At 37.9% G+C, this 23,665-nt stretch overlaps 3 protein-coding genes across 3 annotated transcripts; 1 reads left to right on the top strand and 2 right to left on the bottom strand.

The window, feature by feature from the left end:
- Positions 1 to 7,680: 7,680 nt before the first annotated feature.
- Positions 7,681 to 8,347, top strand: LOC141674772 (uncharacterized). Its single transcript, XM_074481474.1, has one exon. It carries the CDS (start codon positions 7,776 to 7,778, stop codon positions 8,157 to 8,159), a length of 384 nt encoding a protein of 127 aa, XP_074337575.1. The 5' UTR covers positions 7,681 to 7,775; the 3' UTR covers positions 8,160 to 8,347.
- A 1,256-nt stretch (positions 8,348 to 9,603) lies between these two features.
- Positions 9,604 to 10,879, bottom strand: LOC141723550 (chemocyanin-like). The gene is made up of 2 exons (XM_074525384.1): positions 10,499 to 10,879; positions 9,604 to 10,209 (listed from the first exon to the last, which is right to left on the bottom strand). The coding sequence occupies exons 1-2, from the start codon at positions 10,701 to 10,703 to the stop codon at positions 9,728 to 9,730; spliced, it is 687 nt and encodes a 228-aa protein (XP_074381485.1). The 5' UTR covers positions 10,704 to 10,879; the 3' UTR covers positions 9,604 to 9,727.
- Positions 10,880 to 12,009: 1,130 nt separating this feature from the next.
- LOC141714551 (mavicyanin-like) lies at positions 12,010 to 12,929 on the bottom strand. Its single transcript, XM_074518066.1, has 2 exons — positions 12,770 to 12,929; positions 12,010 to 12,401 (listed from the first exon to the last, which is right to left on the bottom strand). Exons 1-2 carry the CDS (start codon positions 12,927 to 12,929, stop codon positions 12,010 to 12,012), a joined length of 552 nt encoding a protein of 183 aa, XP_074374167.1.
- Between the last annotated feature and the right edge of the window lie 10,736 nt (positions 12,930 to 23,665).

Here is a 23,665-nt window from a genome sequence, read left to right as displayed (position 1 = left end):
TTAATTGGTTAAATGATGCCATATATTAAAAATAAAGATGATTACGTGTATCATTCTCTCATACTCACTTTCCTCTATTATAAAAAACCCCTACCTTTCTAGGTTTTAATATTAAATAAAAAAATCTATTCTAAACAACAATTTTAATAAACCAACCCCTGTCTAATATTCCCTCCGTCCTTCCCAATTGTTATCGTTTCTAGGAGAGTGTATGACACGCATTTTAAGATGAATAGAAAATATAGTTTTATAATTTTAAAAAAAAAATTATTGTTTTGAATAAAAATAGAATGTTTAAATTTTTATTCAGAAAAATAAATCTTTTTTTTAAAAAAACAAAAAACTATACTTTAACATCATCTTAAAATGCATGCCAGACACTCTTCCAGGAGCATAACAATTGGGAGGGACGGAAGAAGTAACTGATTAAAAAAAATATTTAAACCAATTAATCCCTTGATAATATCACACTTAAATAAATTAAAATATAACCTAGTGTCATGTGAGTTTTGTAATAATTTTTTGTTGAAAGTTATCTCAAGTCATTTATGAAAGGTGCATATTACTAATTTTCAAAGTAGTTGAATAATTATATAAGTATAAGATTTTTTGAAATATGATCAAAAATAAATTTGTACAAACTCAGATTCGAAATAAATTATATCATGTTCATATGAAATTAGACATGTTTAACAAGTCCAACAACTAATATTAAAATTATATTTTAAATATGAATAAAATTTTGAAATAAATATTTACGAAACCAGAATCGGTATAAATCGAAAAAAGAAAGTATTCTCTCGAATAAAAATTGTGATATCGATCATATTGATGTTTTGGACTTTGTACAAGCAGTTGCTCGATGTTATTGGGCTCGAACTCTCTGTCCTTGGTTATAAAATGTCTCGTAACTTTTTTCAACTTGGACCACTTACTATTGACATGTGATCTATTGGATCCAATTATATGTTTTTTGTATTGTTATATGGGAGGCAATCCATGGAAGCCTCGCTTACATAAAGGTAGTAGGAAATCATTATTTAAAAAATATTAAATTCATAATCTATTTTACTTTTCATCATATACAGTTACAAATTTTAATTATCAAATAAAAAACGAAATTGCACAATTTTTTATTTAAGATATTATTGAAATTTGAGGAAATAGTTTAAAATGGTTCTGTAGTAGAATCATTGTCTAAAATTATTCCACAATATAATTAAATTTAAAATTAATTATTTTTTCAAATTTCAGTTGTTAAACGTTTTATAATACTTAAATATAATTATTATTCTCCATTAGTAACGAATTTGTTGAAATTCTATAATAGAAATAAGGGTTCTCTACGGTTCATTATATAAGAGGGTTCTCTCTTGATTGAAGAAAGGCCTTGTTATATAAATGGGAAATCAACATTTTTTAAATCATTTTTTTTCTAATTTAATCAATTTTTGATAAATTATCGATAAATTTTATTATTTTTAGAACTTAACAATATCTATCACAAATTAATATCTCAATTAAATAATTTCGATTTCTAAAATCTATAATCATAAAATATTTTGCTTTAATTTTATAAATGCAATTTAAAAAATCTCGAGTAGGTGCATGTTAATATGAATTTGAATGAGAATTAATGTTTATGAAAGCGGGAAAATTGAAACCTTTACAAAAATAATATTTGATACATAACAAGATGAATCGAGTTTTGTATATATCTCATATTTCCAATTATTTAATTTTAAGAATGTGTCAACGCGAAAAAAATATTATTTGATTTTAATTTTACATCAGTTGTTAATTCTCACTCTTTTTTTCTAATTGTTAAATTTAAAAAGAAAAACTTATTGAATCTAAACACTATAAATGATATACTCACTCCGTCCCTCCCAATTGTTATCGTTTCTGAGAGAATGTTCGGCACGCATTTTAAGATGAATAAAAAGTATAGTTTTATAACTTTTTTTAAAAAAAATTGTTATTCAGAAAATTATTTTTTTAAAAAAAAGTTAAAAAACTATAATTTCTCTTAATCTTAAAATATGTGTCGGAAACTCTCCCAGAAACGATAACAATTGGGAGAGATGGAGATAATATAACTCAAGGAGAAAAGTAGCCAGTAGACTCAAATTCAGGGCTAGATGCAATGTTACACGACACGACATAATTTGAAAATTTATAGAATTTGTATGTCTTTTATAATAAAATAAAACTTTTCCCCATATATTTTTTCGGTAAATATATATACACGCTTGTCGCATTTGAAAAGTTTCGAAATATGAACATTTGCCAAAAAAATAAAAATTGTGGGATATAGTAAATATGACGAGAATATAATTTGAATTTTATCAGGTTTAGTTGTGAGCAAGGTATGTGATCAATCTGATTTTTGAAATTTTCGATTTTATTAATTAATTCTCTGCAAGACACATGATTGATCCAATTTTTGAATTCCGGTTTTTTTATGCATTTTTCTGATCGGTATACTGCAAACAAATTATCATGTAAAATATAGAATTTCAATTAAATTTAAATAATTATAAATCATACAATATGATAAATTTATATAACTTATAAATTACTACTAAAATAAGAATAATCAAATTAATATAATTTAAAATATAAAATATATTTGATTTTTTCTCCAACTAATATTTCCGATTAATACCCATTTTTAAAAATTAATCATAAATCGATACATTTACCGATCTCTTTGGACTCCAATCTATACTATATTATAATAGACGAAACATTAAAAATTTGGTAGTCGGTCGGTCGGTACTTGCTGAAATTACTTAATTACCCTCATTCAATTATTCTAATTATAATTATTGGGTCGAGCAATTCTAATTCTAATTGATATTCAAGCCAACTTTCTCTATTAATTTAGCAATTTTAATTCTATTTTATATTGAATTATATATCATTATGAATTATATTAAATTCAATTTTTTCTACCAATTTATATTTTAATTCATATCGAGTTCTATATTATTCTAATTTGATACTTAAGGCTAAATTAAATTTAAGTAAAATAAATATAATTATTAAAATTTAGTTGATATATCATGTGATCCGGGTTAAAATAAAATAATAATACTATCAATCCTCCTAAAAAAATTATATTAATGAACTTAGATAAACAAAATAATATATTTTATTTTTTCAGGATAAAAAAATACATTATATAATTGATTCAGACTAACACAAAACTAAAATAAAAATACAATTTGACCCAAAAAAATAAATTCACATATACTAATTATTCAGTCTAAAACAAAATTATCTTATTCATCAAGACTTTAAAAATATTAAAATTAAACTAAAAATAATTAGTTTGATTTGATCGTGTATTGCGCATCGGACTAAAATAAAATAATGTAAACCATTGATCCGAGATAAATCAAATTAATATTAGATCAGTAAAATTCGTATCCCATTGAAATGAACTAAAAATCAAATTTTAATTAAAACATAAATATTATTTTTTAGAAAATACACATAAAATTATCAATAAAACTATATCTTTAATCAGTAATGTTGTCTTTTTCAAATATTTTTTATAGAGTTATACTTAATCGATTAAATAATCACCATACTAAACTAATATATTCTAAGGTCCCAGCATAATGGAGACACTATATTTTTATCCTCAATAAAATAATAGTTTCGTTATAATAATATTTTCCAACCAATACTATCACTTTAAATAAGTTTAAATGTCCTAATTTTTTTTGAACATATATACGTCTACTAATATTATATCATGAAATCATCTCATGTAAAGTTTTAAATAAATAAAATTAGGAATTTGAATTCAAAATATTTTTGAAAAAAATTATATAATATTAAAAAAATATGTGCAACCAGCACTGATTTCAAACTAGTTTTTATAATATCGTTTTTATAATATCGATGCACCTGTATTATAGTTTTTCAACCCATGTTCACTCACATTTGTGAATTGTGATGTTTTCTGTTTGGTATTCTCGGGAGTGCCAATAATTAGTTCAATCGGAAATAGTAAAGTAATATTCAAAAATTTGTATTACAGAACAGCCACATGTTTATCCGATGATGGCATGACACATGTTTGTCTGCTTTTGTATGAAGGATGACTGACCGGTGGGACTATATAACGGTTGTCTTATCCTCATCACCACCGTCACGTCTTGTTTAAATTTCTATCGTGCCCGGTTTGTTCATTTTATGAAATTCCGTTGATTTTTTATATTTTAAAAATATTATTTTAATGTTAATTTTTTTTGTGTTATTTTACCTCACATCTATTATTACTTATTACTCGTGATCAAAAATCAAAAAGTTTTTTATTCAAAAAAAAAATCAAAAAGTTTGTACAAGCATATATGTAATATATTAGGTGAGCTAAACCGGATAAAAATAACTTGTTGAATTATAAATTATATTATATAAAATATATATTTTATCGGGTCTACAATCATACACCCTCCGTCCTTAAAAACGTTTTCTATTTGTGTTGGAAACGTTTGTCAATGCACACTTTTGATTGTTAATATTTTTTTTTTTTTTGACGAAATGCAGTGGTATATTAATTCAAGCAATCAGCCAATAAAGAGTTTCTCAATTCAACAGGAACAGAACTCCTGTCAAAACTACGATCTGGATATAAATGTGATGCTCTAGCTAAACTATGAGCCACCTCATTAGCAGACCGTCTAATGAAATACAAATGGATATTGTTAGAACCTTGAAAGAATTGTCGACACTCCTCGACAACCAGGCCAAAAGGAGAACACATATGCACATTACTGCGAATAGCCTGCACAGTGACCAAACTATCTGATTCCAGCACCACCTTGGGCCAACCGTTGCTCTTAATCCAGCTGAGGGCCTCCTTTGCTGCCATAGCTTCAGCAAGCTCTGGGGTGACCACCCCTTTGTGCAGAACTGCCTTAGCCAAAATCAACACTCCTTTGTAATCTCGAGCCACCAAGCCAAACCCGAACTCAACACGATTCTTAAAGATAGCCGCATCAATCGTTACCTTAATTGTATCAGTCTGTGGCTTAACCCATTTAGAAGCTCCATCACCGTCTCTCATTGGTGATATTGAAGCAACATACGACCTGTGCTGGGCTGAACTCCATTGTTTAAGGTACTCCTTCGCTGATTCGACCACCCTCCCCGCTTGAGAATGTTTCCGGCTCCAGACTAGCTCATTGCGAGCTTTCCAAATAGCCCAACAAACTACAACAATCTCTGCTTGCTTCAGAATATTACACGCATCAATAATCTGAGTAAACCATTCTGGAAAATTAGATGTTGCATCTGGCTGAAAATTCGTAAAAACTCGTTTCCAGCATTGGGTCGCAAAGTCACATAGAACCAAGACATGATAAGGGGATTCATTGTCCTTTGAACAAACAGGACATTTTGCCAATACCTGGACCTGTTTTTGCTGCAATTGGATGTTAGTTGGGAGACAACCTGAAAGAGTACGCCATATCAGGTTCAGCGTCTTTGGCGGTGCACGAATTTTCCATAGCTTGCTCCATATATTATCCGACTCAGTACCAACCCAACGTTCCTTTTGCATTTGCAAGAACTTATAAGCACTCCGCACAGAGTACAACCCCGAGCTCTCCAACCTCCAGTACATAGTATCCCGCGTGTTATTCGCCTGAATACGAGTATTCAGAATAGCTTCCCGGTCTCTATTGTTAAAAACATCGTGAATAATATCCACATCCCACTCTCGTCTATCAACACACATAAGAGAGGCAACCTTTTTTCCTTCTATCACCTCAGAAACAGTCGAGATATATGGATCATTCTCTTCCGCTAGCCAGGGTTGTCCATTAATATTAACCTCCTCCCCTGGACCAATATTCCACCTTATCCCCTGCTTGATCAGATCCTTCGATTCTAAGACACTTCTCCATATGAAACTTGGGTTACTTCCCAAACCCGCTTCCAAGAAACTCCCATTCGCAAAGTATCTAGCTTTATACACTCTTGTCACTAGGCTGTCAGGATTTGTGAGAAAACGCCAAGCTTGTTTGCCTAGCATCGCAAGATTAAAATCACGAAAGCTTCTGAATCCCAAACCACCAGCAGACTTATATTTTTAATTTTGTATTAGTATTAAATATAAAAATTTCGTTGTATTAAAGTACTCATAAATGCGGATCCAACAAAATCACTCATGACTATGTTTGATCTTATAGATTAGACGTAAATTAGTAGTTAATCGCTTATCATGAACAGTACGAAAAGTCAAAACGGGAAGAATATTATGAGACGGAGGGAGTAAGATTTTATTTTTATTCCATGATCTTCTGTACTCTATTAAAACAATTAATGACATCGACCGGAGATTTCAAATTTGTCAAAAATAAATGATATGAACGTATGTTGATAATCATGATATGTTTGATCATATTTATACACCTTTGATTCAGCTGTCTTTATACTCGTATGATAAATTATAAATACTTCATTTTTAAATTCACTCAGAGGTGAAACTCACGTGAGATTAACATAAATATATATTACTCCATTTTAACTGTAAATTAATATATCAGCTAGCCTGAAAACTAACATAACTTCCCCCAAAAATGTAAAAAAATTAACAATCTCAACTTTCCATAAAACATCATATAAAATATATTTCTTATTATGTAATATCAATATTTGAGAACCGATTATATTTTATGATATACATTGTGCTCTCGAAATATATCCACTCGTCTAATGTACAAGAGACACACGAACTATATTTGAAAATAAAAGAGTTATAATCGTATAACACAAAATACTTATCAATAATATGCATATAGTATATTATGGTCAAAATGGTTTTTTAAGAGAAGAAAGCATTTTGTTGAATTACTGTTTAGCAATTTTTTAAAGAGTACATTAATTGTTATCGGATATAACTTATTCTCATTTGGGTCGGTGCTTTAAATATTTATGTATATGTAACATGGTTATAAAAATTGGTTGATTTTTTGAAAATTGATGATAAATTGGTAAAAAATATTTGCCCGATCTGACTGATTCCGGTAAATCACCGATAAATTGTCCGATTTTTTGAAAATCACCCAATAAATCGTAAATCGATAACTCAACTCAATACTTCCTATTTCTAAAATTCGTAAACATGATATGTAGAATATGATAAATATCTGAAAATAATATATTATAATATTAATAAAATGTCTATGTAAATAAATTTTTATGTATGAATTGGGGAGCACGATGATTGATAAGTGATCATAGGAGAAAATTAATGAATGTTTTGTAATTTTGCACATTTTATTTATTCTGACTTGCATAATTTAAACAACTAACGTTAATAAATTTGTCGTTTGTAAATTATATTGCAACAAATCCAGTTAAGTTCCACTTTTTTATTCACAAACAGTAAGTGGATTAGCAATAGCAAAGAGCATCGATTAGTAAAATAATCCACCTTCGAACGTGCCACTCATTAACGGTAACCCCAGTTTCATAACCTTGTTTAAAATAATCAACGGTCGCTCAAATTCAACTCATAACGGCAAGTAACCCAGATGGACGGTCCAGATTAATCTCCTCTGTTTATGAGTTGTCAATTAATGATTAAAAGCCAGTAGTGCACTTCAATCACAATTCTTAACCGCCTCACTATATATATAATCACTCCTCTCTTCTTCTCAAATCCCCACTCTCAATCTCTCTCTGTAACAAACTTTCTCGCTCTATAACAAACTTTCTCTCTCTAGAACAACTTCATTGAGAGAGAATCAACGATGGCGTTTACGAGAGTTTTGTTGATAACTATTCTAATTGCAATTATTGGATCTGCAATTGCACAGGCTCCCGGAGCATCACCGATGCCAACTCCGATGACGCCTCCGATGTCTGCACCTCCTCCGATGGTTGCAAGTCCGCCGGCTGTTACTCCGATGGCTTCTCCCCCCGCATCGCCGCCGAGTGAAACTCCGATGTCGTCTCCACCGGCGCCTCCTACTGCTACTCCAACTATGCCTCCCACCGGCTCCGCTACGCCTCCGTCGATCGGAACTACTCCTGCCGGTTCTCCGGTCGATTCTCCTAACGCCGCCGGTTTGAACAGAGTTACGGTTGTTGGATCCGGTGTCGCTTTGTTCGTTGCCGCCGCTTTGTTGATGTAGAGATCGGAGATTGAGTTTATTTTATTTTTACACTTGTGTTATTGTGATTTAATATTTAGGATTTAATTTTCTGAATTTTTTTTTTGCTTTGATATTGTTTGGATGTTGATCAGTACATGGTTTGATTGACTGTTTATTCATATATCCTCTTTTTACCATTATTATTAATAAAATTATTTCTTTCTTCATCCTTCTTTTAATTTTTTTGTCGAGTTCAAGTGTTTTTACATTAACAAGAAGTCGAGATTTCAAATTTGTTATCATTACAAACATTCAATTCGAATTCGGTTAGCGCTAACGAGGATTAAATTTAACATGAATGACGATGAAATTTCAAATAAATAAAATTAATTTGAAATCTCATAATCAGAATCACACGTAAGAAACTAATTACATAGCCCCTGATGCTAGAAAATCAAAATATAAGACCTAAATTAATACAAAGGTATGTTAATTTTTACTATATTTCTTTCGAGTTTTAAGAAGATTTGAAGTCTCGATATCTCGTAACAGGAACAGTGTAATGGAGCAGTGGTTATGAGCTGGTGGAGAGCTTTTTGTGAAAGTGCATGTGCAGTGCAACTGTGTAGTGCAACTATTGAACAAAGCATGGTGGCCTACAATTGCATGTGAGTTTGATTAGATAAATTGCTTGAACTAATTTTATGAAGTTCCTTTGATTTTACCTCTAACCATGTTGTTATTATTATATGAAAACAGCAATAATGTCAATCCCACCATAAAACAATTCTTCTACTTTCCAGCCTGTTTTTAGTCTGTCTGTTTTGATCATCATGAGAGAAGTGACACAATTATTGGTGGCAATTATTTGTATATGTTAACAGTGTTATAATTTAACACCAACCGAATCTAATCGATATACATCAAATATTATAAAGTTCGTAAAAACTCGTATGTTTAAATAGCGAATGAGATCACCATGATGAGATATCTCAGTGATAAAGATTTATTCCAATCATAACATCAACCTAATGTAATCGATTTACATCGAATGTTATAAATTTCGTAAAAACTCGTATGCTTAAATAACGAATGAGATGAGTGTGATTAGATATCTCACTGATAAAGATTTATTCCAATCGTCGGCTATCCTGAATTTGATTCTTGCTCACCCAACAAATACGCATAAAGCAACACAACACAAGTGCTACTAGCAGCAAAGCTTCAAAATGGATATACATTCGACAAATGAGCAACTGTGCTAAGGAGCAATGCACGGTGGTGTTGAAGGTGCTAAGAAATTTGGTCAAGAACTGATATAGGGCTCACTGAGAGAATGGAAACCCTGATTTGTAGGCAATGATATGGTCAGTGATAGTAATTTTTACTCCCTCCGTCCCACTAGGATGTTTACATTGGTGGACGGGGGATCGGCAAGGCTTCCGTAAAACATGATTCTCTAAAATGCGTGTCATGTTGCAAAAGTACGTAAAAAATCCAGTGGGACAAAAGGAGTACTATAATAGTGTAAATCCATACTAAAAAGGTGATTCTTTGCTACAAAATGAACTATTGCTAGAATGTTTGAAAGATAAACTACCTACAAGCTAAAGCACTACAACTACAAGTGCAAGTAGGAAAACTGCAACAACTGGAAGTACATTTGACAAGCCAGCAGGAGCACTTCCTGATTTTTTCCAAGGCAAGTTCAGAGAAAGAGGAGGAATGACTTTAGAAGATGGAGCTTGAGGAAGAAGATTAATTGTCGACGGTATGATAGTAATATTTGAACTTCCATCAGGCGAGGCCAGAGGAGAACAACCATTACATGTTGGCGTAGGGGCGACTAATAGCTCATTGGCAGAGACATTGATGACAATTTTCATACCAGCAGTACAGTTGCCAGGTTCAGCACTGATGAAATAATGTGTGCCTGGTGTCTCCAGTGTGATAATGGTAGTATCTGATTTGTGCACCCGCCTTGAGTATCTTATACTTGCTAACTTGCTGATCGAGTTCTCAAGTGCACATGAAGTGTATTCCCCTAAACTCGCTTCAATGACCGTTTGCCCTCTGCTGTATTTGAATACTACATGCGACAAGATTATAAACGAAAATCATCATATCATGTTTCATTTACAAGATCAAAGTATACAGATTTTCTGTACAGATCAAAAATCATTTTCTGTACAGAGTTGTTATACCCTCGTCAAAATTCTTAGACTGGTCTCATCCCAAACTCTATTTACTGAGTATGATGTACTAGTTGAATTTGGTTTAATCTCCAAGCAACACAACAAAGCACATATTTTACTCGAAAAATACATGAAAAACAAGCTAACATTCATCAGGCATAAAACAAAAAGAAAAGAGAGTACCAAGGCTGTCTCCAACACTGAAGGTCTTGCCTGCAGTCCATGAATCATAATCGAGGCCAAGCATCCAACCAGCCCCGTCTCCAACAGTGTAATCAGTTGCCACAGAACTTGAAATCATTATCATAAACAAGCATGTAATTACAGACATGTGTTTCACCATTGTGTTCAAGCAAGAGGATGAATGAGGGATGTTATTAGGGTTCATTTAAGATTGCCTAAAGGCAATATATATAAGGCACAGGTAAAGATTTCCCATCTATCAACTAAGCAATGAATGGAAACTCAGGTTTTCTATTTTGTTCAATGCCAACAAAGGAAAGTATTTTTGCTTGATTGGAGAAAGTGGTAAAGTATTGTGTCCAGGTTCGACTTTCGCTGACCTAGAAAATTGATTGAATAATGTATATTACTTGTAACTATTAAGCTATATTTTAAGAAAAAAGGCTTGTTAAGAATTTGGAAAAGAAATTTCAAGTTAATTTCAAGATAATTTATTTTATGGGAGGAATCAACAAATTAGCAGAAAAGATAATTTAGGTTATAATTTTTTTTCTTGAATTTGCAAGTTAAAACTTACAAACTACTCCTATCTTCTTTCACAATTTTTAAAACACTCCTAGAAATTTTTTAATTTACTCCTGTCTATATTATTTTATATTTTATGTAGTTATAACCTGGAATAAATTTGACTGATTTTATGTGGTCAAAATTATCCGTTTTTCTTGTGGTGTTACTTTTCCGGATCAGATCACGCTTAATAAAATATAACTTCAATAGAAGCATGATATAGGAGTGCTAAACATTGCATTTGTAGAAAACATAAAACATATATTTGAACACAGACACTATTTGTATATATGTTAACTGGGAAAAAATAAATGATGGATCTTATCCCATACATTAAAGCTAGTACATGTAAATTATATATAGCCTGACTACAATTGAATGAATGCTAAAAACCAACAACTATATTCCTATTTTGACTCCACTACTCCCACACTCGTGAAAACTCTAAACAACCAAATGACTAAGTCCTATGCATTACAATGAACTGATTACAATGTTTATTATAAAACAAAACAATCAAACAATTAAATAAATAAAACAATTAAAACAAGTTTGTCCTATGCATTACAATGAACTGATTACAGAGTTGGAGCTAACCTTTCTCAAGGCTGATTCTGGGAACTTAGTCACGGCTGATTTTGGGAACTTAGTCGTAACTTGAAAGAAAATCTGTTAAATAATAAAGACTAGTTGAAACATGAGAAGGTCTGTAAAAGAAGTGAAAGATGCTATAGCAGGTCTTTGATACCAGATTACACTTGTTAAGTAGTAAAAAACTAATGGAAAACTACAAGTTCTGATATAAATTTGTGTAAAACGGAATGTTCTTGGTAGATAACTAAATAATTAGAAGATAGGGAAAAAGATACTGCCTCATTGATACATAATAAAACTCGATAAACACTCTAGTCTACAGTCTGATGTTATCATTGCCTGATCTTGATCTATAGTAATAGGAACAGTAGAGCTAATACGCCATAAGATAGCGGTGTTACTGGAGCATCACTATATACAATCTGCGGTACAGTTGAACCTCCTGCAGGTGGTGTAGGAAGACTAGTACCAGGAGGCGTGGTGGCGGTTGATCCCCCGGGTGGTGTAGGAAGACTAGTACCAGGAGGACTGGTGGTGGCTGATTCCCAAACTATAATGCGGAGTTTCATACCAGCAGCGCAGTGATTGGTTACGGTACAGATGAAAAAATGCTCGCCTGGTGTTGTTAAGGGGATCACAGTATAGCCTGAATTGTATGTGCTATTTGAGCTTCCTGCTGTGCATAAAGTATAGTCGTCTGCATTCACTTCAGCCAAGGTATGTCCAAGAACATATTTGAATACTACAATTTTCCGAAAATAAACACTAGTTAATGAATTATATACAATTTTTCGAGGAGAAAAACACTAGTTAATGAATTATACATTACATAACTGACGAATTTTATGTGTGGCAAAGATCATATAACCAATCTTCGGCCAGTATATACAACATATTTAAATACTACAATTTTTCAGGAAAAAACAGGGTAAAAATTTTTACGTGACAAAGATCATATAATGTATTTAAATACTACAGTTTTTCGGGAAAAAGCAGATTAATGAATTTTATGAAACAAAGATCATACAAAAAAGATTCGATAAACGAAGTAAAATCTACCGTATATCAAAGATCATACGATAAAGATTCGATAAACGAAGTAAAACCTACCGAGATTGTCGCCAACAAGGAAGCCCTTGCCTGCTTTCCAGGTTGGTAAATCAACACCTAATCCCCAACCATCAGAGTCCCCAACAGTGTAATCCAAGGCCACACAACTTGAAATTGTAGCCAAAAACAAACATGCAACTACAAAAATACATGTCACCATTGTGTTTGATAATACGTAGGAGGATTTTAGAGGTCTTTGTTCTGTAATAACACATGAAGAGCTTGGCCTTGGGCAATATATATAGAGGTTCTTTGCTTCTCATCCATTATGGAAACAATTGTTTCCCCTGCCAAGTTGTTTCGGTGATACTCCTAAGTTCATAAATAAATAAGGCTTTGATTTTTCACACATACTCTTAAAAGTCTTCACCATATAGTAAAAAATATAAATTACAGTTGCTTAATATATTATCACAGTTGAATAGCTCAAATGGTCATGAATTTTATCTATGTTGTCTCAGAATTTAGTTTCGATTCTCGCTTGTCCCGAAAATTTACGGAAACAAATACTAATTTGTAAGATTATAAGTTATGATAACTCCGGTGAGCGGGCGGCTCCGTCGTCGGCGTTCCTGGACCTTGTGCGCGTGAGAGAGGTGTAGCTGCAGGTTGGGCACCTACAAAACAACACCGGAAGGGGGGTTTGGCTCCCACGGCGCCTCCGGTGTGAGAGTAAGAACAGGCTTTGGAGAAGACGAAGGTATATATGTTTTTGTGACTTAGAGGCTGCTGTGTATGGGTGTTTATATTTGATGGCTGCTGTGTGTTTTTGAGTGTATGAGAGTGTGTGAGTGCAAGAGTAAAAAATATTTTTCAACCCCTAAACCCTTCAGTCTTGGGGGTATATATAGCCCCAAGGTAGGGTTTAGGGGTAGTTACCTCTAAATATGGGCCGTTGGATGCTGGGACCAGAGGACGCCTGGCTTGGGTGGATTGCTTACGCGTGTCCAGGGGAGGACCACCTCCAGAGTACCCTAACGGCATCTGACACGCGCCGTGCTTGTCTGGTGTGCTGGTTGTTGATAGCTGTCATAGTCACGTGCCCACGTACCTTTGCTTGGCGGGTTGTGGGATGTGCATGTGCTTGATGGGACCTCCCTCACTGTGGTTTTAGCCCTGATCCGGATCCGGGTATGCAGGCGGATCCGGATCCGGGGAGTAGGACGGGCCCGGGCCTGGGCTCCTATGCTTGATTGGCCTGGGATAGGGGGGTCTTAGCAGGCCGGCTGAGCCTTCCTCCCTCTAGTCCAGGTTGACGTCTACCCGGGTCTCTTATACCCTATCATTTGCCCCCCACTCCCTTATGCAGATTTTCTGGATGAGGGAGTAGATTTGGGTTACATGGTTGCCTTGGGAGAAATTTCCGCTCCTGGTTGTCCTCCAATCCGGATCTGGTGTAGTATGTGCCAATCCGGATTAAGGTATAATGATTGATGCCTTAGAAAAATTTCCGCTCCTGGTTGCCCCCCAATCCGGATCTGGTATGGTAGAAGCCAATCCGGATTAAGGTAGGATGGTTGCTGCTTTTGAAAAATTTCGGCTCCTGGTTGCCCCCCAATCCGGATCTGGGATGGTGGATATCAATCCGGATTAAGGTAGAATAGCTGCTCCAGAAAAATTTCCGCTCCTGGTTGCCCCCCAATCCGGATCTGGTGTGGTGGATACCAATCCGGATTGAGGTAGAGTGGTTGCTTTAGAAAAAGTACCCGGATTGGATCTGGGTGTTTTTTGCTTCCAAATCTGTATCTGGATGAAGATGATCCGGATCAGGGCTCTTGATCCGGGTAGTGAGTAGTGGAATTTGAAAAGTCGAGTTGTAACGTCTTTCAGTTTATTCCCTCCCACAAATTTGAATTTTTGGGCAGTTATTTCCTAGAAACTCGGCCCATAATGATTATGGGTTTTAAATGTGGTTTAATGTGTATATATTTTTTTTTGTAACTGTTGGTTGAACCAGTGCTTGGATGCCACGTGGCAGGGGAGTTACTCTTTCCTGGGCCTATAAAAGGCTGCCTCCAGTGTTCCATTTCATTTTTTATTCTCACCCAAAAACAAAAAGTCTCTTCGCCTTCTTTTAATTCCCTCGGAGTTCTTCGACGTCTTGGAATTTCTTTGGGTTTTTCATCGCCATTCTGCTTGCACTTGTGTTCGACAAATCTGTAAGCCTTTTTCTTCTTGCTTTTACTTTTTTGGTTTCTCGTGATATTTCTTTAGATTGTTGCATGCTCGAGTTTCATCTCCTATTCGCGAATTGAAAATTCAAATCGGCCTTTGTAGTTTGTTTTGTTTTGTTGTTTATTTTGCTTGGATCTGTAGGTGTTTGGGTTTTTTGGCGATGTTTTTGCTCGAAAAATTGGGTTTTGGGTTAGATTTTTCTGGGTTTAGTATATTTTTTCTCTGTGGCTGTTCTTCGTGTTCTTGAGGGAAATACATGTATGTATATGTTTGCTGTGCATTTTTTGCTTTTTGATTCTCGAAGTCGCTGTTTGTGGGTTAGGGTTTTGATTTTGATCCGGGTAGAGGGTACAGGATCCGGGTTTGGGGGAGGTTTATGGTAGGATTGTATGACTTGGGGTTTTTAGCTGTTTTTGGGTTCTTTTGATCCGGGTATATGGGTTTTGTTTTAGGTTTTTTGTTGCTATGGGTCCGGATCTGGGTATTTGCCACCAAGATCCGGGCCTATGGGGGTTTTGCTTTTGTGGTTTGTAGTTAACATGATCCAGATCGTTGATGTTTTTCCGGGTTGGACTTGCATTGGTGGTCCGGGTCATTAGGTTATGATTAAATTAACATAATGTACCTGATCCGGACCACTTAGTAAGACGAATAAAATATGTAGAGCACAGATTAACTGACCTTCAATTTAATAGGTATATGGTCCGGACCAAGGAGCGAGCTAGGAAAGTATATAATTGCTATCCAAACTTTTCTGAGGAAGAGAGTGATCCGGATTCGTCTGGTAGAGAACAGATCCAGGGCGAGATGGTTAAAAAGGGGTCTGGGTCCGTGGGAACAATTACGAGCTTCCGGTTCAAGAGGCTTCCAGAAAACTCTGTTATTTTTACGCCAGAGGGCCGCCGGTCTGATATTAAGTACCATTTCGTGAGAAAGCCACCCGGGTTCGAGGATAGCATTTATTATACCCGGGTCAGATATGAGAGGCACGAGGATGGGCACCCGGGTATTTATGACCAAGGTGCTCTGGAAGCAGCTTTTGCTTCCTTTGGGATCAACCGGGATCATTACCAGCTGAAGGATTTTCATGCTGAGGCTGACCCGGGTGATATGGACAAGGCGATCCGGGCTGCTTTTCAATTAACCAGTGATATTGCTTGGAGGTGGCCCGAACCGTATGAGAGGATCTTCCATCGTCCTGCGGATGGTTTTGTTCCGGTTTGGCTGGAGCATCTAAGGTCCGGGTGGAGCCCCAGGTGGCACATTTTTCTGAAGCACCTTTGTAAGTATGTCTACAGGATTTCTCCTATGCAGATAACTCCGAATGGGATCAAGTCTATGACCTGGTTCATAGCTTGCTGTAACAAGTCCGGGCTCCTTCCTACCTTCAAGTTATTCCACCAGATTTTTTACCTTTCTAGGTCAAGCCAGAAACCTTTCTAAGAGCTGAGGTTCCGGGCAGCAGAGTGCGGATTCGGTCCGGGTAGGTCCAAACCAGTTATGCATCAGACCTCTTTGAAGCATTGGAATGGGGAGATACTGATGTTGAAGGGTTACGATTTGGAGTATCTTCCTTATTTCACGACTGGGGAGGTTAAGACGAAATTCAACCCAGAGATCTTAGAGGGGGAGGCTTTAGACCAAGTTAGGAAATTTTGTGGTAGTCTCGGGTTCCAGCCAACCCGGGATACGTTTATGAACCATAAACTCATGTTCCAACTTGGCTGTAAGTTATTTTTTAAAATGTTTTTTTTTGATCCGGGTCTCCATCCAAGCTTGGAGAACCGGATTACCTTTCTTTTGCTTGTAACTTGTAATCTTTGGTCCGGATCAACATACCTTTTGTTTTTCACTTGTAGCTGATTTGCATAAAACGTCTTGACATGGTCCGGGCTTACTGCATTATTCTATTTCCGGATTTGGTAGTCTTTGCATTTTTATCGATCCTGTGCTGATAGTTTCTCTTTTCAATTTTTCAGGTTTGCCGCATTACAACCCTGCATCTCGGGCCATAATGTCTTCTTCAGCTTATGCAGCAGCTTTTAACTCGTTGGGACTGGCGTACAAGACAACAAAGGGGGCCCCTGGTACCGGATCCGGATCTGCGGATGCTGAGGGTGGTGCCGAATCTTCTGCCCCCCGGAATGTGTCTGATCCGGTCAATGTGCCCTTGGCCAAGGACCCGGACGTTCAAGAAATCTCTGAAGAGGAACCTCCTTCGAAGAAGAGGAAGTCCGCCCCGGGAAAGCCTCCCCGCGGAAAAACTGTTGTTGCTGACCGGGTCGTATGCGATTCGGAGGGGAAGGGACCGGATGGGGCTCCTATCCGGGTAGGGACAAAGAGCCTTATCGATCTGGCCGGGTTCATGTCCAGTATCCCCTCAGAGGAAGATTGGGAGGAGGTTGAGGGCTACAACATGGCTGCTGCCTTGAAGAGGGTCACAGGCCAATGGGGGCAGGTAACTTCTGAATTTTTAAGCCCGTAGTTCCGGATTATGCCCCCCAATCCACTTTTCCCTTGTAATAATATTCTTCTTTTTTTTGTTTCTCAGCTTGGGAGTGCGATGTCCATCTGCTCCGACGTTGCCTTCACTGAGCTCAAGGAGGCTAACAATCGGACTAAGGCTGAGAAGATGCTTTCTGATTCCCTGAGGGGTGAGCTGGAGGAGGCCCGGGAGGGGTTCCGGGTGGTGGAGGCCGGGTTGAATGAGAAGTTGAAGAACTCCGAAACCCGGGCTGAGGGGCTGGCCCAGGAAGTTGAGAGGCTCAAGGCCGAGCTTGCTGCTAAAGAGAATCTGAATAAGGAGGCTATCATTGCTGAGTTTAAGGCTAGCGATATTTATGACTTCGAGGTTGCTCAGGACGGGGTTCCCGAGGTGCGCAGGTCCTGGATTGTTGCCGAGCGCCATATAAAGACTGACCCCTTAGCTTCCTGGGAAAGCTTTATTCAAGAGTTCCTTGCTGCAAAGGCTGCGGTTGAGCAGGGTCAAGGAGAACCGGAACCTTATGATGGGCCGAGCCCCAGCTTCCTCTAGATCCGGACCAGCTTTGCAAAGCTTCTCGGGCCCTGCCCATGTAATTTCGTTTCTAGGATTTCTTGATTTCGTACTTTGATTTGAACAATATGTAATATTTGGATTTGTTCCGGGTCGATGGCGATCCGGATCCTGCTTTGAACCTTTCTTCCATCGTAGAAAATATTTGCTTTTCTTTCATCTGTTGTTTTTATTTTTATGAGCAATCTGGATCCTGGCTATTGCGCAAATGATCCTGGTTCAGGTTGTGGCAATGCCCCCCGATCCGGATGGGCTTTATATCCGGATTGATCCGGGTATGAAGGTGTATCCGGATTTGCTGTTGAAATTGTTTTCGATCCGGGTATGATACCCACCTGGGTTGAAGTATTATTTTTTGCTTTATGTACTTGAGAAATATATGTACATGATGGTTGTTTGCAACCTGGATTTGAATGTTAATCCGTGTTGTTTTTTTGCTTTTAAATTTGCTTTCAATCCGGGTATATGAACCACCCGGGTTGATGTTTGGTTTTTTGCTTTATGTACTTTGAAAATTGAAGTACATAATGGTTGTTTGCAACCTGGATTTGAATTATAATCCGGGTTGTTTTTTGCTTTTAAATTTGCTTTCAATCCGGGTATATGAACCACCCGGGTTGATGTTTGCTTTTTTGCTTTATGTACTTGAAAAATTGTACATGATGGTTGTTTGTAGCCCGGATTTGAATGCTAATCCGGGTTGTTAATTAATTTTTTTTTTGAATTTAAATTTGCTTTCAATCCGGGTATGTCTAACCCGGATTGGTGATTGCTCCATCTACTTAGAATTTTTCTAAGCAAATAGTGGTTGCTTTGGTTTTTTGCTTCTAACCCGGGTGCGAGAAGGTACCCGGGTTGTTATTTGCATCCATAACTGGTAATTTAAAATAACTTTCTGAGAAGGGAAAATTCTTTTCATTGATTTGCAAATTTTTTCATACAAAATATCGGATCATAGATTGGTTGCTTGCCATAGGCTACAAGTTCTGGTTGCTTTTGGTTGCTTTTCTACTGGTAGAATTTTCTGAGCCTGAGTCCATGCCATGTATTTGGTACTTCAGAGTCATCCATGTTCATGAGCTTGTATGTTCCTGGCCTTAGAACTTCCTTGACTTTGTATGGGCCTTCCCACTTTGGCATTAGTTTTCCAGTGTTTGTGGGGTCTGAAGCTTCCGTGTCTCGAAGGACCAGGTCTCCAACTTGAAAGTTTTTGACCCGGGACTTCTTGCTGAAGTGCTCTCTTGTTTTCTGCTTATATTTTTCCATTCTTGCCACTGCCTGGTCTCGGACTTCGTCGATTAGCTCAATATTCGTTCTGAGCCCCTCCTCATTTGCTATCTCATCAAAGTTGATTGCTCGATGGGAGGGGGATCCTACTTCAATTGGTAGCATTGCTTCAGTTCCATAAGCCAGCTTGAAGGGGGTTTCTCATGTGCTTGTTCTGGGGCTTGTTCTGTATGCCCAAAGTACATTAGGCAATTCTTCTGGCCATTTGGTTTTGCTTTCCCTGGGTCTCTTCTCTATCCCCCTGAGAAGTATTCGATTAGTTACCTCAACTTGACCATTTCCTTGAGGGTAGGCTACAGAAGACTTCTTGTGTCGGATGCCCCTTTCTTGAAGGTAGGATTCAAATTCTGAACCGACGAACTGTGGACCATTATCTGAGACAAGTACTCTCGGGATCCCGAACCTCATCAATATGTTGTCCATGAACTTGATGCAGTCTTGTTGGTTTATTGTTCTCATTGCCTTTGCCTCTACCCATTTTGTCATATAGTCAATTGAGACTAGTAAGTACCTGAGGTCTCCTCTGGCTCTGGGAAAGGGTCCCATGATATCAATTCCCCATACAGCAAATGGGATTGGTGACAAGACTGAGGAGGGTAGGACTGGGCTCATCCGTGTCACATTGCTGAAGAGTTGGCATTCCTTGCATTTTTTCACAAAGTCTATCGAATCCTGGTGGATGGTAGGCCAGTAGTACCCCTGCCTTATGATTTTGTGAGCTAGTGCTTTTGCGGACATGTGGTCCCCGCATATTCCTTCGTGAACTTCCATAAGGCAGTATTGTGCCTCTCATGGGCCTATGCACTTGAGAATTGGGGAGGAAAAGGTCCGGCGATAGAGTATTCCCTCTTCCATGAAGAATTTCGAAGCTTTTGCCTTTAACCTTTGAGCCTTCCCTTTATCCTCCGGGAGCTCTCCCTTCTCCAAGTAGTTAATGAATGGAGTCATCCAATTCGGGGTGTTTTCTATTTCCATGACTTCCTCAGATTCTGTGCTTGGCTTCTGCAATTCTTCGAAGTAGACGGAGCAATCCAGGTCTGATGAATTTTGAACAAGTTTAGATAATGAATCAGCTTCTGAATTCTCCTCTCTGCTGATTTGGATGACTTGGACTTTTGGTATGGAGGCCAGGTAGCTTTGGACCAGAGCCTGGTAATTGGCTAGAACTGGATCCTTGGCTATGTACTCGCCATTTGTTTGCTTTACGACGATCTGGGAGTCGCTGTAGATTTTGAGATTCTGGATCCTGAGTGTTCTTACTAACTTCAATCCTGCAATCAAGGCCTCGTACTCTGCCTGGTTGTTTGTTGCTGGGAATGCGAAGGAGATTGCTGTTTGGATTGTGAACCCTTCTGGGCTCTTTAGGATGAGTCCGGCTCCTGATCTTTCATTTGTTGAAGAACCATCAACTTTGAGAGCCCAGGCTTCTGTCTCTTGATCTGTGTTTCTCTCAGGGTCAATGCTCATGGGCACGGGCTCTTCTTCTGGAAAATTGCATTCTATGATGAAATCGGCTAGAGCCTGGGCTTTGATTGCTGTTCTAGGAATGAAACTTAAATTGAACTGACTTAGCTCAACTGCCCAATTTACCAATCTCCCTGAGACATCTGGCTTGTGTATTATTTTTCTTAAAGGTTGATTTGTTACAACTCGTATCTCCCTTCCCTGGAAGTAGTGTCTGAGTTTCCTGGATGCTGTGACTAAGGCGTAAGCAAACTTTTCTAGCCTCGGGTACCGGGTTTCTGCATCTTTTAGCACTTGGCTCACATAATAAACTGGTTGCTGTTTGCCATTCTCTTCCCTGATCAAGGCTGCTCCAACTGCCAGAGCCCCTGCTGACAGGTAAAGGGATAGGGGTTCCCCGGGTTGAGCTTTTGTTAACACAGGGGGTTGAGAAAGGTACCTTTTGATTTCTTCGAATGCGCTTTGGCATTCTGGGCTCCAATTAACTTCTCTCTTATTGGTTGCTCCTTTTAATAGGTCAAAGAAGGGTAGGCATCTCTCAGCTAGCTTGGAGATGAATCTTCTGAGTGCTGCTAGCGATCCTGCTAGCTTCTGCACATCTTTTTGTGTTCTGGGAGCCTTCATCTCATGAATTGCCTTTATCTTTTCTGGGTTGGCTTCAATTCCTCGGTTGCTTATCATGAATCCAAGGAATTTTCCTGCCCCTACTCCAAATGTGCATTTTTCTGGATTGAGCCTGAGTGAGTATTTTCTCAAGTTGTCGAAGCATTCTCTCAGGTCTCCTATGTGCCCGGGGACGCTTGTGGATTTTGCAATCATATCGTCCACATAGGATTCCAGGTTCCTTCCAATCTGGTCCTTGAATATTTTATTCATTGCCCTTTGATATGTTGTTCCCGCATTAGTCAATCCGAACGGCAGCATTACATAGGCATAGACCGCCCTGTGGGTGATGAAGGCTGTCTTTAGAATGTCTCTGGGATTCATCTTGATCTGGTTGTACCCCGAGTAGGCGTCCATGAAACTTAGCATCACATGCCCAGAGGTTGCATCGATCAATTGATCAATATTTGGCAAAGGGTAGGGGTCTTTTGGGCATGCACTGTTCAAGTCTGTGTAATCGATACACATTCTCCACTTTCCGTTTGGTTTTTTCACCATTACTACATTTGCCAGCCATTCTGGGTACTTGACTTCGCATATTATTCCAGCTTTTAGTAGTTTCTCAATTTCTTCATCGATTGCTTTCTGCCTCTCCGGGGCGAAATTTATTCTCTTTTGCTTGACTGGCTTCCTCTCTGGGTTGACGTCCAAGCTATGCATTGCTATGGATTCATCCAACCTGGGCATTTCTTTTGGGGTCCAAGCGAATATATCAGAGTACCCCTTGAGTAGTGAAACCAGGTCTTTTTTGAAATTAGCCTCGAGCCCGGATCCTATCTTTATCTTTTTTAAAGGATCGCTTTTGCTGATCAGAATTGTTTCTGTTTCAACAGCGGCCTCTATCTTGGATTGATCCGTATCTGATACCATCTTTTGGATCCGAGCCTCTGTGTTCTTTTTCATATAAATCTGAGCCTGGGCTGTCATCTCTTTATTTTCTCTTTCTTGAGTCCTTTCTGGGTTTGTTGCTTGCACAGTAGGGTTGGTTTGGTCAATGGCTAGGCCCAATTCAATCCCCTTTGTGACTTGGTTGCTTTTTTGCTCTTCTGAGCCTTGTTTGGTCGCTTTTGGGTCTGAGAGGGTCTCTATGACCTGGACTTCTTTTCTCCCATCATCCCTTGATTGTTGGCGATGTTTCTTAATACTTTGCTGTTTCCGGAGCACGACAGCCTTTCTCTTGTTGTCTTGATGGGTCTCAGCCATTACCAGAGCCTGGCTATAACATCTTTCAGCTACCTCATAGTCTCCCTTGATTTCTCCTACCCCGGTTGGGGTTGGGAACTTGATTTTCAAATGTGATATGGAGGTGATTGCTTGGATCCTGGTCAAGGCTGAGCGCCCAATTATGCCGTTGTAAGATGAGGGAGTATTGATCACGTAGAACTTAATCACATGGGTGACTTGGTTTGGGGCCGATCCGAACATTACTGGTAAGTATAAAGTTCCTTGGATCGGGACCAAGTTGTTCCCGAACCCATATAGAGGGTCCTCTTGGCATTCATTGGAGCGTACGCTCCCAAGCTTCATCCTGTCCACAGTATGCTTGAAGAGTATGTTTACTGAGGATCCATTATCGATCAACATCCTTCTTACTTCGTTGTCAAAGATATCAAGTGTTACAACCAAGGCTTCATTGTGATTCGGGTTGACTCCTTCATAATCCTTGCTGCTGAATGAGATCATCATCTCCGGGTAGGATTGGATTGAGAATACCTCATCCCCTGAGCCCGGGCTCCTAGGGGGAGAGTGTGAGCCTCCCAGGACCACATTTACCACATTTTTACCCTTTCTTGGCCTTTCTTCTCTCTGATTTTTCTCCCTTGAGATGTATTGATTCAGGTTGCCTTTCTTGACTTGATCTTCAATGAAGTATTTTAGAGAGAGACAGTTCGCAGTCTTGTGTCCATGAGTTTCATGGTAGTCGCACTGCCTGTTGTAAGGCCTGCTCTCTGGGAGAGTCTGCATTGGCTTTGGAGGATAGTAGAATGGCTTTCCCTTGATCTCCTTCAGTATCTCTTCCCGGGTCCTGTTTAGTTGTGTCCACTCTGGCTCTTGCCTAGGCTCCCTTTGCTGCCTAGGGGGACCGGGATCACTTTTGGATTCTGTTTTAGGACCCAATCTTTGGAAAATTGGGGTGTTTTGTACCACATTTGTTTGCTGGGTTTGGTTGCTTTGTTTGAACTTTTTCTCCTGATGGTAACCCCCTTTCGGTCGGTCATCAGAAGATTTGTTCCTGTTCCCTCCATTCCGAG

Source organism: Apium graveolens, chromosome 1, assembly GCF_009905375.1.
Source record: "Apium graveolens cultivar Ventura chromosome 1, ASM990537v1, whole genome shotgun sequence".
Classification (NCBI taxonomy): Eukaryota; Viridiplantae; Streptophyta; class Magnoliopsida; order Apiales; family Apiaceae; genus Apium; species Apium graveolens.
Note: the sequence above shows the minus strand (reverse complement) of the source record. Positions and strands in the feature narration are given on the sequence as shown.

What these genes read in the sequence shown, in the direction of transcription:
- LOC141723550 (XM_074525384.1), bottom strand. Translation starts at nt 10,703, where the DNA reads ATGAACCCTAATAACATCCCTCATTCATCCTCTTGCTTGAACACAATG. An exon ending in CAGTGTTGGAGACAGCCTTG is followed by an intron (nt 10,210 to 10,498) that starts GTACTCTCTTTT and finishes TGTCGCATGTAG; the next exon opens with TATTCAAATACAGCAGAGGG.
- LOC141714551 (XM_074518066.1), bottom strand. Translation starts at nt 12,929, where the DNA reads ATGGTGACATGTATTTTTGTAGTTGCATGTTTGTTTTTGGCTACAATT. An exon ending in CCTTGTTGGCGACAATCTCG is followed by an intron (nt 12,402 to 12,769) that starts GTAGGTTTTACT and finishes GGAAAATTGTAG; the next exon opens with TATTCAAATATGTTCTTGGA.
- LOC141674772 (XM_074481474.1), top strand. Translation starts at nt 7,776, where the DNA reads ATGGCGTTTACGAGAGTTTTGTTGATAACTATTCTAATTGCAATTATT.